This window comes from Trachinotus anak, unplaced genomic scaffold, assembly GCF_046630095.1.
Source record: "Trachinotus anak isolate AG129_WGS33_773 ecotype Australia unplaced genomic scaffold, CSIRO_AGI_Tana_v1 ptg000014l, whole genome shotgun sequence".
NCBI lineage: Eukaryota > Metazoa > Chordata > Actinopteri > Carangiformes > Carangidae > Trachinotus > Trachinotus anak.
This window is the reverse complement of record NW_027273865.1, coordinates 16,908,273-16,924,367: the sequence shown is the minus strand read 5'-3', so window position 1 is coordinate 16,924,367 and position 16,095 is coordinate 16,908,273. Positions and strand designations below refer to the sequence as shown.

General features: G+C 39.0%; 2 protein-coding genes across 5 annotated transcripts in view; both read right to left on the bottom strand.

Annotated features, from left to right (window-relative positions):
• LOC139631663 (solute carrier organic anion transporter family member 1C1-like) overlaps positions 1 to 1,692 on the bottom strand; it is a 35,327-nt gene extending 33,635 nt beyond the window's left edge. The window contains exon 1 of one of the 2 annotated variants that reach the window (XM_071496036.1): positions 1,295 to 1,692. The gene's annotated coding sequence lies outside the window, so the exon portion shown is untranslated. The remainder of the gene's footprint in view (positions 1 to 1,294) is intronic. The other variant, XM_071496038.1, reaches the window with a different exon arrangement.
• A 6,675-nt stretch (positions 1,693 to 8,367) lies between these two features.
• LOC139631846 (cGMP-inhibited 3',5'-cyclic phosphodiesterase 3A-like) overlaps positions 8,368 to 16,095 on the bottom strand; it is a 54,675-nt gene continuing 46,947 nt past the window's right edge. For all 3 annotated transcript variants that reach the window (XM_071496454.1, XM_071496455.1, XM_071496456.1), the window contains one exon: positions 8,368 to 14,802. In XM_071496454.1, coding sequence (XP_071352555.1) covers positions 14,486 to 14,802 — 317 coding nt within the window. In that variant the 3' untranslated portion in view covers positions 8,368 to 14,485. The remainder of the gene's footprint in view (positions 14,803 to 16,095) is intronic.

Genomic DNA, 16,095 nt, shown 5'->3' with positions numbered 1-16,095 from the left:
CCTCTCTTCTATACTGTACTCCTGCAGATTTATATAGCTAGTGTATACCTTTGGGGGTGTGATTATCACTCCCCGTTGAATCTGTAGCATGCTGCTAAAGGGCAGCACCCTGGAAAGAAGAAGCTGTTGTTAAATCTTCATGATATCAGTGTTACCAATTCAATTCACTGAGAATTCCAGGGTGCAAAATAAAATCATAATACTGTAGCAGCCTTTAGCAACAACAAACTCCACAGCTACCCATGTTCTTACCTAAAATATTCAGTCAACTAAAACACACGTATACCCAGTGAAAACTGAATAAGAAAAAAAATATACAAATTTGCAGCAAGGAAAAAAAAAGGTCAAAGGTCAAGATGCTCACGCAACATATTAGCCAAGAAACATCACCTTGTGATTAGATGATGAATCAGCTCCACCATGTTTACTGGTGATGGTTAACATGAAGGTGCTACTGATGCCAGCTTAATGATTCCTTCAACTTCAACCTAATTAGGATGGCTGCCACTGATGAATGAAGTACTATGGTCTGGTAAAAGTACGTGCCAAATCATCCCAGTATCTGCTGCTACCAGAAGCCTCAGTGAATCTAGGCAACGATTCAATTTAACAGGACCTCGACAACCACTTTTTAAGATTTATATAACTGTCTTCATCACTGAGAATAAAGCTATCAGCTAGAACTGTACATATGGGAACAGAGCTGTTAACAATTGGGAGAATTTGTTATTAAGACCTTTTTGAGCAGTCTTGCTATTTTCTAAGGGCCAGAATTTATTAAGTAATGCTTGTGGCAGCTCTTCATCAAGAAGGACAAGCAACCTTTCAAGGACCTGGTAGCCAATCAAGAAAACACCCCCCGGCAGATTTAAGCTCAGGATGTCCCGCAGGTACAACAGGCATCCTGTGAACATCTTAGAGTCTCTCCAGTGCTAATCATCACATAAACTTGTCAGGTTTCACAGTTCATAAAACAGTAGGCTATGTTACGGTTGTCTGCTTTTCATTTCAAAGACCCTAAAATTATTTTAAAAGAGTAATTATCCTACCTTTGACTGGCCTGTTTAGTAGTTAAACACACATACTCACAAAATGCTATTTGTATATTACTGGAACAAAATAAATGCAATAAGGTCAGTCATACCGCAGACACACCTGATACAAATGCCTGTTGCCGTTTTTCATTACAGAGGACAGACGCTCCTTGAATCAGTGGGTCATGCAGCTGGAATAATAACCAAGGAGCGTCAGGATGTTTGTGGGGTAAAAAAAAAAACAAAAACGAACCGCCTACCTTACGGTCCCGTCAAACAGTCACCCGGTTGCTTGAGCTCCAAAGACGAAGGTAGCCTCCTTTCAGCCAGCTCCGGTCAAACTTCTCATGTGGATGGGAGAGGAGGAGAGGCGCCGACTCTTATCATGAATGCTCTGACACCGACATGTACCTTCAGAGTTCATTTCCAGCCGACTTCACGGTAACTCTCAGGCAGACTCGACCGAATCAAATCGGGATCTCCTGAAACATGTCTGCACCGGCTGCTGTCAGTGAGACGCCGCTTGGAGATACGACGCGTCGGATGCGCACGGAAAGTGACCCACACAGTCTCCCGCTCCCGGACGGACTCTGCGAAAAGACTGGCCTGAGGAGGAGCAGCTCACACAGACAGAGGGCTGTCTCAATCTGCGGTTCTCTCCGTGGCTCTCTCCTCAACCATCTCTCTGTCTCCCGCCCCCGTGTCTCTCTGCCTCTACCTCTCTCTCTCTCTCTCTCTCTCTCTCTCTCTCTCATGTGAGCTTTATTGCAGTCATAAAGCGAAGCATTTACAGTGTCATGCATTCATCAGTAGGCTGCTCCATTGTCATTTGCCAGCTGTCATTTTAACCTCATTCTTTCCTGAACAGAAAACACAAATATAAACTTTGAGAAGATTTTTTTTTTTTTTTCTGACAGCTGTGTTCCCACTTTTAATTTAATGCTTTGTATTGCCTTCATGGTCACTCAGTCTGTGTTTTGAATTGAGTTGTATTTCCCAAGATTTGGATAATTGGAAGATTATAAGCTGTGTCTCTGTAAAAGACAGAGTTCATTTTCATAGGCTCTGATGCAAACAGGAACATTCTCTCCTTTAATGCCCACACAAGCTCAAAAAAAGTCTTCCTTACTTCAACTTTTTGTAGTCAAATTTCCACTCATGATAAATTTAGAGCGGGAACATGATTGGTTATTTCATGAAATTATATATCATATCATTAAGTTGTTTTTTTTAAAATATAATTTCATTTGCAAGAAATGGTCCATAAAACAAAAGCCATTAGCAAGGTTTAATTTTTATATAGATTACGTTGCAATAAACACTGAAGTTAAGTACAGTTTCAACAATGATTTTCAATCTCAGCTGCCCCTTTAAATAGCCCCTCCAATCTACTGCACAACCAGTTCAGGCAGAACCATATTTCTCTCAGGGGTGTCTGGCTCTCACACCTTACGCAGGCAAATTCTAATCATCATAACATATTCAACCAAAGACAGTCCCTCCATTCATGGTTCAACCCATTAAATCATTAATGATGTCAGCAAGTAGGAGGCATTTGGTTGTCACTCCCTCCTTGGGAAGCATGTTGTATGGGTAAGTGAATAAAGCTAATAACTCAAGAGAACCCAGAATTAAATGAATGAACTGGATGCTGTTCTTATATAGTGACGGCAAAGTGAAGTTTTATGAACCAGTGAGGCTTTCAACACAGTTCTATCAAAAAAGGGTTCATTATTCAAGGCTTTTCAAGTCAGAGCTCCTGACTGGTCAAAATTATGGAAAGCGCTATGCTGCAAAATGTTTCGCATGAATCTCTTTGAAGCAAAAACGGATACATTGATAGATGAATGCATGAATGACTTAATGAATTAATAAATTGATACATAAATAAACATGTTTCATTGCATGCTCCATGTAACTGAAAAAAAATAATGATAACAATTTGCATTGTGGATTTGGACATTCTCTCTGTTCGTAACTCCTGAATAGAAGAAGTAAATAAGTGCACACACTTGCACTTGGCTATAGTGGATAATGTAAGAAGTGATCATTAGAAATACTGGTGCTTGGGGAGAGGGACTGGTGCTTAATTCAGCAATCCACAACCCCATCAACCCATGAAGGCATGCAGCGTTTCACACATTTCTAAAGCTTTGAATCTGATTTTGAAGCAGTCACATGGGTGTGTTGTCACATCATTGGTCGTGTGATTTTGATAGAACAAATGAAGCCTCACTACAAAGTTTCACTGAAAATAGATTTAGCTTTAGTGTCACAGGTAACATCACTAGTTCTAGACAGGTGTTCTTGTCTCTTATCTTAAGGGGAAAACTGCTGAGGATTATACCCTGAAGGCTGTTTGTACTGCTCAGTGTGGGTTGTTACTCAGCACATTTTTAACATGTATGATCCGTGTTTTTGATAATTTCACTATGACATAACCCTCTGACTAAAGGCTTTTCAAATTTTGTTTTGCCTTGGATCTTTTTTTCTTCCTTCAAGAGAAAGCATTGTTTGACTTAAAAGAAAAAATGCTAATGGTGTGGTGTCACCCACTTTGTTAGTCTTAACAAGGTTTGGGTTAACGAGACCCCGCAGGACAGCTTCAGTGCTCCTTGGAGTAGATGTCTGGAAATCTACTGGAGGGATAAGCAACATTCTTCCAAATGACATTCACCGGTTTGTTGTTTCAATGATGATGGTGGCAGAAGGCATTGTATAAGACATGATCCCACAGATGTTCAATTAGGGTGAGATCTGGTGATTTGACCTTAAGATCAACATAGGTCTAATGGGTCTCATCAAAATACATATAATTCGGGGGTTTTATTTTGGGGAGAGATTTGAGGTCTCTGGTGTAGCATGTGCTGTATGACTATTGGAAGTGGCCTTGAAATTGGGTGGATTTTGTGGGGGCATTGGGTTTCTTTCTGTTTTGTTTTTTCTTTTTTTGTTTTTTTTTTTTCTTGATCTTGAGTCACTGGCTGAGGAAGCCCACTGTGCTGTCTGCTGTGGCTTTAGCAGTCTTTCCATTGGGGCATTAGATATTCTGAGATTATCATAGAGCTTTTGGGAACCTGCACCATGTTCCCTTTTGGGAACCTCAGCAATATACAACCACTTTCCCTTGTAAAGTGGACACATTTTGCTCCTAGACAAAGAGTGTACATCTTAACGTCCTCCTCCTCCAGATCCAATTACAGCTGTAGGACAGATCAATGTTAGGTAAGCATGTGGAAACAGAGGGTGACTACAGCACCTGCCCTGCCACGCTGTATCTGATTGCATTGGCACTTACAGCTGTCAGATGGTACATATTACAAAAAGCATACAGACACACTGTCATGTCCTTGAATTTGAATGTCTCACTCAAACTCTGTCCTCAGGACCTATAGTAGTTGTTAGTGGTTGTGTTATAATAAAATGATGGCAGTGCAACAGATAGTTGACTTTGTCAGGTATCTATCTTCTGAATAACACTGCTCTCTTCTTGGTCAGGCTTGACTGTTTATCACTTATTCACTGAGCCATGAAGAAGAGCTCTCTCAGGCTGCAGACATGTCTTCCTGGTCTAACTTCATTTTGTAAGCTTGGATGTCTTTGAACATATCAGCTAGTCTGCTGCTGTGATGCTCTTGAGGATTTCTATAAACTGAAATGCTGCCCTAATTAGTGGCATCAAGTAGGAGTTCATTAAATTTGTTCAAAATATTTAAATTTTGAAAGTTATGAAAGTTGCTTAGCCTTTTTAATAACTGGATTAAACCAGATTAAATTAGAATTGTATAAATATTACAATATACACTGAAAACCCATTATAAAACTATCATGGGAAAATATTTTCTTATGTTGTAGTTATGCCCCATACGTTTGCTGTACAAAACATGATGTTCAAGGCAAGACAAAAGCAGATTTGGATGATCTTGCTGATTATTTGTTAATGTTAATCTGAATGAATGTTTCCAAAAAGAATTACCTGGAGTTTGCCTCTCAGAAAAGAGCAATAATAGAAATCAACAATGCTTGCTGCTCATTCTTAAAACTGATCCTGGGACGACACATAATTGACCAAGTCTTGCATGTTTTGCTGTTGTTTTGGTGACATGTTGTCTACAAAAAGGGAAGGGCTTGGATAAACCCAGGCCAGTGTAAGTTTGCACTCAGTCTACATTACTATCTAAAAGATGTACAGTATTGCACACATGCGGCATTCTCAGCTGTACACTAATTTCACCATTAAAATGAGAGCTTCATAAACAATTAATAAAGAAGAGCTTAATAGCATAACAGTGATCTCATTATTCCAATCCTGAGTGTGTATGCATTATTAAAATAACATGATTAAAATTCTAGTTAGTCTTCATCGCAAAAATATTAGCTTAATGTTACTTAAAAGGGCATTAGTATACAGCTAGGAGTTCTGCAAATGCATTTTAATAACACAATTCATAAAGCAACATTTTCACAATGAATAGCAAGTTAGCTAATTAGAGCCACATTAAAAATGTAAAAAAGGGCAGGTGTCATGCTTTATCACCTCTTCATTACCATTGTGCTTAAAAGCAAAGCAGTGTGTGAACAGCTTTATTTTTGGACGATACTCTGTGCAAACTTACTCTCTTATGTGGAAGCATGGTTCAGAGAGGATCAAGGTGATTTTGCTTGAACTGCTTTTGCAATGCCTCTGTGGAATTCTCTGGTGTGACCATGGCTTTGTATAAGTAGCAATGTCATGTGATTAGATATGGAATACAGCTAATTTGTAATAAATCACAAACAAGACTGCTGGTTTACAATCATGTAAATAGTCATTGTCCTGAGAGCCAGAAATAATGGCAACACTCTACACTGCTGTTTCAGCGTGTTGCGCACTGGATAGCGTTTACAGTCCGAGGGGTTCATTCTGATGAAGGCATTGCGGGTGCAGTGCTCACATGGCAAATAACTGATATGACCCATATCCACCAGCACAATCATGTTCACGTCAGTGATAGCAAGTCAAGGATCCTGTATCTGTGCAATGTCAAACAAAGGCTTAATTGTGTGTGTCAGTGTGCTTGCATATGCTGCGTGTGTTTTATGCAGTTGGGCATTACAGTTCATCATTTGGTGATGGGTCTCTCTCTCTCTCTCTCTCTCTCTGGAAAGTGGTTAAACTTTATTTTCAGGGGAAAGGTCCAGTACACTCTGATTTTGGATTCAGAACGAATTGAATTGTTTGCACTGGTGATGTTAATCTTAGTGATCCTTTCTTCTGTTGGTTCTCATGCATGTTCATTATTCACAGAGATCCCAAGGTTAGACCTAAGAATGACACAGATTATCGAGAGTGAGGAATGAATGAAGGGTAATAGGAGAAGATCTGAGATAGTTGTGGAGCCTGAAAAAGACAGTGGAAAGGAGGACAGAGAGCACATAATGAGCAGTAACATCTCTGAGGATAAGCAGAGGAGGGGAGATGGTGCAGAGAATGGCAGAACGTGTGCACACATCAGAATAGTCAATAGCATACCAGTTTACTGTAGAAGATATCATAAACCATTTCATTGAAACTTAACATGCCATAAAGATCACGGGCAATATGTTGATATGAAAGTTTGAATGACACTTACTTACCCCATGTTCTTACTTCACAGAGTAGACGGAAGAAAAGGATGTCTCTTGATATTTAACTCACGGACTGGAAAATTCCAAAGGATGAGGCAAAATTGATCAGACAAGGAGCACTTCAAAGAGAAGGCAGCTTCATAGAAACAGGATTAGCAAAGGGATTACTTTCGATCTATACTAGACAGAACATAGTCAATTTATCAAATACTCTACAGAAGATAATCACTACAGTGAGGTATTTCTGGTATTCTCACTTACACCTTCAAATTTAAATATTTTAGTAGTGTTCATACATGTAGTGTGCAGTATGTAACAAACAAAGAAAATATATTTGTACCAAGTAGCAGTCAGTCCAGAGAAGATGCCATGACTGATATGAATTTGTGAGTTATGGCCAAAAATGTGTTTTGTGAGGTCACAATGACCTTTGACCTTTGATTCCAAGCAAATGTTTGGCAAATTGGCAAATTTGATTCAAACTTGTGTTAAATAGTAGTTAGTAAGCACCTGCCATCAATTAAAGTGTCTATAACTTAAAAGTGATGCTGCTGTTGAAGGTATCGATCAGGAGAGGGGAACAAATGAATTTCTAAGGCATTAGATTTACCATCGAGCACGGTGAAGACATTTATCAACAAGTGGAGAAAATATGGCATAACCGTGATATTATCAAGGACAGAACGTTCCATTATGAAGTCAAACATACTGTTTTCTCACCATGTTCATTCCAAGATACAGTGTAACCTATAATTTTGTCATGTGTGCATGAAAGCCTGTATTCATGCTGACTCGGTGTTGGTTTGGAAGGACGCTTAATGAAAGACCCTCCATGTGAATGAGCAAATGAAATAATAATGATGACTTAATTATGGCCAACTGTACTGGCCAAGCCATGTTGCAAACTTAAGCCCTCCACCAATTAGATGTCACTTACAATCGGATGTATAGTGCATGACCCTTTGTGGCTCCCTGTCTGCCTTTCCTGCATTTGTTCTCATCATCACAAAGGCTCAGTGGTGGAAGCAGTAGGCTGCCAGAGCTGGTGCTGTCTGGGGGAAGTTAACATGTTCTCTGACATTCAAGTAAAATGTTAGTCTGTTAGATTAGAGATCATAAATATCTATATTAATTTGTCTGCTCCTACTGAGAATATGAGTAAAAATAATAAAGATAATAGATGGTCTGTTTTTGTTGACACTCACTGTTCTCTTAACAGTGTGTACAACAGTGCTACTGCATTGCAGTGTTCCTGTATTGCACTTAGCTACACATCCATTGCACATAGTGTGAGCAATTTAATTATAACCACACGGTTCAACCAAGCAGAAAATACATAAACCTCTAATCATTATTACAGTTATCAGCACATATGGTCAGAGCTACAATTAAATGAGCTAAAGGCATAGAGGTTGTGCTATATGTTAGCTAGGACTGGCTATAATATGTCAAGCAATTAATAATTAATTATGGACCAACAAGACTGGAGGAGATACTTTAATGAAGCAGGTATAGAGTACGTGTTCATTACCAGCTGAAAATATATGATCAGTGTATTGGTAGAATTGTAACTCACATTAAGTCAAACAGCTATTTTACAGTGTTATCTCATTACAATTTTAACTCGGTCATTTAAAAATGTGTTATAAATATGAAGGAGAGTCTAACTGGAAATCCTCGCATGAGATTTTGGAGAAAAGGCTTAAGAACAAGACAGACACGTGTGCAGCATTTATAAATCTTATTATTCAACAATATTCACATTACAACATCAACACTGCTCTGCTAGTGACAGGTTCTAATAATCCCAATATATTGTATAGTTACTTTGTAATACATTGTTGAGAGGCACTTCCAGTAAGTCTGGCAATAGAGGAGCTACAGTATTGTGTCTAAATTACAAAACGGTAAAAATAAATATTTTTCTAAAAGTTTTTTGTTGTAATATACTTTTGAATCTGTACAGTATATATTTTTTTTATACAAAGTCAAACAATATCTAGAAATAAAATATCATATTCCACTTAAACAAATACTGGTGAAACACACAATTTCCCCATCCTGTAGGTATTGCTACATGTGTTAAGTGCAAGATACTGGAGAGAAGAAAAGAATCGAGTCTGTGAAGCGCCTGCTATAGTAGATAAAAACTTACCAGCCTTGTTTGTCTTACTTTAAAGGTGGTGAAAAAAAAAAGTTTGTTTTGGTTTCCTTTGTGGCAAACAAGGGAAGCTGACAAATAAAGCATTCAAACAATGTATACATACATACATGTGACAATGTTATGGCACAGGAGCATAGCTCCCCTTTAAAATGGCTAAAACAACAAACAATACAAAAAAGGACATTTTTTTTGGTTCAAACCATCAAAAAGAAACTACAAGGGCTTCAGTCTGAGAACAGAACAGTTAGTCTGTTCCATTGTAGTGCTACTGCTGCCTATTGAAACGGCAGTGAAATAACAGACACTGGAGACGTGGACAACACCATGAGCTCCAGTCTGATAGATGAACGCTAAGATGGTTCTTATGTTGCTTTAATCTGCCCTGTCTTCACATCAGAACAAAGTTAATACATATCCAGACACCCTCACCAGGTTCTGGATAACACTGACAGAAATGAAGATGCAAGAAACATGCTCCTTTTTTAGGGCTCATTTTGTGCAAATCACAAAAAACCACAAAGTTCAAAAAGTTTCTTTGGTTTGCACAAGTTAATCCAGTGTGCAGCAATCCCCTTCTTCTTCTTCTTTACAAGAAACCACTGATACTGGCTTTGATAAACTAAAAGTTGGACTTTTAGACCCTGGACATTTATTTTCTATTATTATTCTATATTCTATCATTTTCTGCTATGAAATATTTGTAAAACAAGAGGAAGCAGGGTTATGAATGCCCCACGATTGTTTGGTAAAAACCACTGGCCAGTCTACCTGTGATGACCAAGACCAAAAAGCCAACAGATGCCATGAGCTTTTATGTTGTGATGGTCAAGAATCTGGATTTAATCTACAGTATTTAGGATTTAAAAATAATTTAATCACAAAGCTTCTCAAGAGATTATGTAACCATTCCAGTGGTTTTACAGGTGTTGACCCATTTACTACAAATCAGTTACTGTATGTTTAACATTGCCAAAGTAACCACTTTGCTAACAATGCAGGCAATTCCAGGTGTCCACTGGTTTCCATTTATTCATGTACAATGTTTTTAAATTATGTAATCCAGCTCAGTGAAAGCCATGTCTGCATGAATATATAAAATGTTATTGTTGTAAAGTAAGGAAATAATGCAGTAATGAGGAATTCTCAAATCCATCTACACTTAAACTGCATTATGGTTGTAACAGTAATGAAACACTGTCAAAAATAATGCAGACCTACAACTCACCATGATGCATTTTTTAAACTCATGCAAGTTTTGAGAGTTTGCCAATAGATTTACATACTGTACTGAAATGAAACCAATGGCTGCCTGGAAATCTAGGAAAGATTACTTTTAAAACATCTAATACTGTAAAGCCTGCATTTGAAAATTGTCATTAACCATGTTGTGTTTATATGATCTGTAGTTAAGAAGTTAAAACTTGCAAAAACACTGTATGTTTGGCATAATTTTCAAAAAGACCTGAAGGAAGCAGTTGAGCACGCCCATATAGCTTGGTCAAAACTCACTAAATGGCTACATAAACAAGCTCTAATATTTTGGACTGTTTATGAGAAAAATAGCAACCTCCAAATTCTATCACAGCTTTGATGAAGTCTCTTTGATTGCTGCACTGTAGAGTACAAAGTTAGTGAGGCAGGCCACACTAAGGGGGACATCAGAGGTGGGAAGCATCTATTGATCCCTAGTGAGCTTTGATTTCTCTGATTATGTAGAATTCAAGCAGAAAACTGAAGGGTGGAGCATGGGATAGTACACGTGTGAGATATGAAGAAAAAATCCATTGCAATGGTATGCACATTAGACTGCAAGTGAAGCACTGATACACTGCATGTTGGGTAGGATATTTACATTGCATGGTGCTCAAGCTCATTCACGTCTGCTTAAATGCCGTTTGGAGGCAGGAGGGTTGCAGAGCTTTTTACAGTCTCGGTTATTTTTAGAACGACTATGTTGCTGTACAGAGCTTCAGAAATGCTCGGCTAAAACACCCCGGTTGATGCCTTATGACCCACAGCTGTGAAGCTCTGTTGTGCATCAGCTGATGTTTACAGGACATTTGTACTGCTACAGGTACACTTGTCATGACAAGCCAATGCAAGGAGAGGCTGCTGGAAGACATTTGGTCCAGAAGGAGACTTGTGAATCCAAGTGCGTCTTGCTGCATACGCTACAAAATACACTGCTGCCATTTGTGTTGGCAGGTAAGACACACATTGTTTCAGGGTCAGATATCACTTTGCCTTTTCCTTTTTTCTGTTGCTAAGCAACATTAGCTTTTTACCATGGACTACTTTTGTTAAGGGTTTCCTGTCTGATTCACATCAATGCTGGAGGTAATTTGCTTTTGATTTTGTATTATGCTGGACTGTAGTTTGTAAAATGAAACCTAGCTTCGTTTTTCCAAAATAAAAGTTCATTTGTTGTCTGCAACAGTGATTGTAAATGAAAATTAATAGATAAATGAACAGACAGACTTAAAACACCTATTAAGAGCGTTCGACTTGAACTGAAACATGAACAATAAGCTCAGGCTCTGGATTGCACAGGCTTTCTTTTTCATAGCAGTAAAAACAAGCTCAACCACTGCACCCTTTTGTAAGTACAGGGAATAAGCAGTCAAGGGCATTATGTTGCACAGTTTAGCTCTCCTTTGCACAATGGGCATTTTGATAACAGTGCAATGGATACAGCTGAGGATTTAGACAGTATTAACATTAGCAAACTCTAATTGAGTTAAGAAATTGGGTCACAGCAGGGCATGTTCAGCCAGTAAAAACTTAGACAGTGTCTGCAAATAAGCCTGTTTAATCAGTCCCTTTAGTCTGTTTTTATCCAGCATAAAAAGTGTTTTGTATCTATGCTGGAGGTTTTCCTTTCTATCTTATGGTATTTCTAGATGCGGTTTCTTGTCGTTGATGTTATTGTTTCAGACTTAAAAGCGTTCCCCTCCCTGGTGTTCTGATCAGAGTGATCGACCTTCACCCAGGAGCTCACCCGCCACTCTCAACTTGTATGGCTTCAAATCATGCGTTTGCTTTTTTGTTTGTGAACGTCTTGGTGTCTTAAAACACTTCGGTACTCCTGGGAATCTTCTATCATCTCATGTGCACATCTTTTTTTTGTCAACTACATTGTTGCAAACCCCCCCCCCGGCTACAGTGCTGAAGCAGAATCACAGGTTAATGCTGCTCAGACAACTCGTGCCACTACAGATATAAACACTCCCTATTCTGCTTTACCTCAGTCTCAGGCAGCTTCTCCAAAAAGTGCTGTCTAAATCCAAGTCTTTCAACATGTGCCTTTGTTCACTTTGCAGTTTTGACACAAAGTACCTGCTGCAGATCCGTAAGTGTAGACACAAAGCATCCTTAAATCTGCTCCTGTTGCTTTTCCAATGTCAGATTAAATACACCGTACTGCAAGTCCCTGTAAGACATTTTGCAGACTTGGAAATATAAAGCATCACATGATTTTGAATCTGCACAAACTGGCTCATCTTCAAAGAGTTACAGCCAGAGCAATCTGCAGAAATGTGACAAAAGATATGAGACCCCTCTGACCCCTCATAAGCAGCTACAAGTCAAGCTAAAGGGCTCCTCCTTCTCCTTCATCTTTCATTACTAAGCCTCATTACTAAGGTTGTTCTCCTTGTTCACACATTTCCTCCATTACCACCAATCTGAATCTGGGGACATCAAAGGAAAGCATGACACCACCAGTTAAGCCATGAGGTGTGGTGAGTCTGCTTGCCTTAAGAAATTGTGCAGACATCTTCTTCACTGTGTAAAATTCTTACATCTCTCATTCTGCCATTACTATTTGCTCTTATTGAGGACTGACTACAGACAGCTGACAAAATACTGAGATTTTGATTTTGACAGTGACAGAGTATTACCAACAGCAGCATTTGAGACTATGAGGGTTACACTACATTAGTCCTACATTTGATTTAACTTGTCTCGATAAAAGAATAATTAAAAACATATATTTATTAACTTTATACACTTACGCAGCTGTGGCTGGATACATTATTTTGCAGAACTTTCTTTATGTGTAATAATAATAGTAATAATGAAAGTTTGAATAATATAGATTTGATTGAGACTTCTACGTAGTTTCTTGCACACAGCATATCCTGGATGGCAATAGGCACCACAGGGTTTTTTTTGAATTTTTTTTTTATTTATTTTTTTATTTTTTATGTCTTATTGACGTAAATCTGCTTGGGTGATTTGGAGCTGTGAATCAGCTCTGGCCTGGGCCACTATGGCTTACTGGATTACTCACTTTCTGAAGCATTTGGCCTACATACCAGGTTAGAAATTATAAAGAATTCTTGTCATTAGAGAGTATATTACTGTAAAGATTAAGCAAACACGTTGGGAAGTTACATAAAATATGGATACAAATGATATTTCCTTAACAAAACACATTACCTTATTACCTAGTTTTGTATTTTGTGTGTTAGTTTGTATGTGGTTAAGAGTGTGATCTGCTGTGCTGTAGTTTACAGACAACATGAAATAAAATTGTGACAGACAGTGTAATGTGATCAATACTCTTGTTTACCTTTGTCTCTTCTTTGTCATGCACAAAGGGAACCATGTATCTAGTGACATCAGTTAATCTATAACATCTCAAACTGCACAGAAAGAAAATCGAATTGAAGCAGTGGAAAGTAAAAGGACGAGGACACTGCAAGTCCTTTTCATTTTTTTTTTTTCTCAGATCTCTGCCTTCCTGAGTTGTGTGCCCTGGAAATGTGTTGGTGCACTGGACTGACTGTGACTAACAAAAGACAGGGAGAAAACATGCGACTGGGGACAAGCATTGTTTGACGTGGACAAAACATTGTTTTGTATGTTTTTCTTTGAGCGAGAATAAAGCTTTTATAGCAACAAGGTTCTTTGTTAAACTTCTCTCAGTTCTGTGTTAGGAATGTGTTTCCACTGTAGCATTGTGTGTGTGTGTGTGTGTGTGTGTGTGTGTGTGTGTGTCCGTGAGCATGTGTGTCTGTGACGCTTGTGTGGGTGTATGTCTGTATACACAATGCAATACAACTGGCTCTTTTTTCCATCTCCCTCTGAAATCCACATGGCTGAGCCTCAGTGGACACAGCTTTTTCCCTGGCTTTCATCCCATTGTCTTCAAGGAGAAGGGGCTTGTTGCACATCCTCAACCAGCCGGGGGCTCCACAGTTTGCTGATAGCATGGGAGCAACAAGAAGGGTGGGGGGGGGGGGGGGGGGGGGGGCGCTTGTGACAGTGTATTAATCACTGGTGGAGTGAATGCGTGAATCAGCGTGGTTGGCTCATAGTGCAGGATGGGCAGCCTGGGTGAGGGCAGGGCACCAGATCCAGACTAAAACAAACACTACAACAAAAACAAACACAGTCCCAATCATCCTCTTTTTCTTTTTCAGCTTCTTTTGCCTCTTAGTCACTTCATCTTTTGCCCATCTCACCTCTCTCTATGTCCTCTATGATGCACTGGGCATACATCATCCCTGTCCTCAAACCCTGTTTTTGTTAGGCACATATTACCCAAAACATCTTCTACAGTGTTGTGTCAAAGTGATGTGCTGGCTACCATATCAAGAGTTTAGTTAGGAAAGAAACAAACATTTTTAGACAACGTTCAGATTCCTGGTTTAAGAGGAGGTCAAAGTTCATCATATCACTCTGGTTCGTCCTCTTTTTCCCCTGAAGTCTCTGATTGCGGAAGGATTTCCTCTTCCTCTAAAGCCGGCACCTCTTCCGTTTCATCGAGACCGTCAGTCGACGACTCCTCTTTGCTTGCTTGCTCTTCCTCTTCCTCATGAATGGCTGTGATTGGATCAGTGGGGCTGCCGATGCAGTTTGGGTCCCCTTTCTGGGCCTCTTCCTGGGCTTCTGTGGCAATCACTCTTTTCCACATTTCATGGTTTTCCAAAATATGTTGTGTGATCTGGCAAAAGACTTTCCTCCTGCTCACCTTTTTGGTTTCTTGCCGCTCTGTCGAACACAAAACCAACAGTTAGACAAGCTCCTCCGAAAGAACATGACCTTAAATTAATAGTTTGGCATTTTCAGAAAAATACTTGTTCGCTTTCTTAGAGTTACATGGAAATATTGCCTTATTTATTCATTTGTTTACTTGATGCATGTTAATGAACATCAGTACAAAATACACAATGTAAACATGCTGGATCGTAGCAGATGCTAATTTACATCTGTAGACACCAGTCTCCTGTTTGTACTTTAAAGATGACTGCCAGCAGCCGGTTAGCTTAGCACAAAGACTGGAAATAGGGAAATATCTGAAATATCTGCCAGCAGCACCTGTAAAGCTCACTAACAGATTATATCTTGTCTGCAATAATCTGTGCAAAAATGTAATTAAATGTAAAAAAAAAAAAAAAAAGTAAAAAACAAGTTGTGGATTTTTGGGAGGGTAAGTGCATCTTTGAACAGAGGCTCACTGTTATTTTCCCTGTGTTTCCAGTCTTTATGCTAAGCTAAGCTAACTGTCTCATTTTTAACCTTTATTTATTCAGGGTAGTTTGACTGAGAGGCAACCTCTCGTTTACAGCAATGCACTCATCACATTCACATGAGTTACACACATTCACACCCGGAAGCCGCACAGTACAATTACAATCTGACCTGCTGCTCACTGAGCAGCTCCACATCAATCCTCTCTTCTGACACTCAGAAAGAACAGGAATAAACATATTCCCCAAAATTCCAAACTATGTCTATGTCTATGACAAAGTAGGCTCTGTTGGCATCTTTTCTAAATACAACACAGCTGTAGGAATCTAAAGCTCACCTTTGAACCAGTTTGAATGGGTCAAGTACAACAAGATGAGGAAACTAGTTGTAACTCTACACAATGTGCTGCATTATAAATAATGATAAAGTCGATATCAGTTCTCTCTTGCACATGAATACTTTGAAACCACCTTTTTAATATTAATCAAGAAACAATACCCTGGCCTTAATGTTCCATTTAGGAATTAATTTTGGTGAACATGGTGAATAAAGCAGAGGTGAAACAGGGCATTACTTGGATATGGCTTCACATGGGCTTAAGGGTTTGATCCTGTTCCTCTCCAAATCCACCAAGACTTAAATCAAGCGACCACTAAAACTTTCAGACTAAGCTCAGTGATTGATTTCCTTTTGTGACTCCCAGCCTAAAAAAAAAGTTCACCAACAGTACAATTCTGTTTTTGAATCTTCACTTGACCTTACTTTTACCCAAAGAGATGAGAAAAAAAAAACAAAGAACAGACACACTCTCCA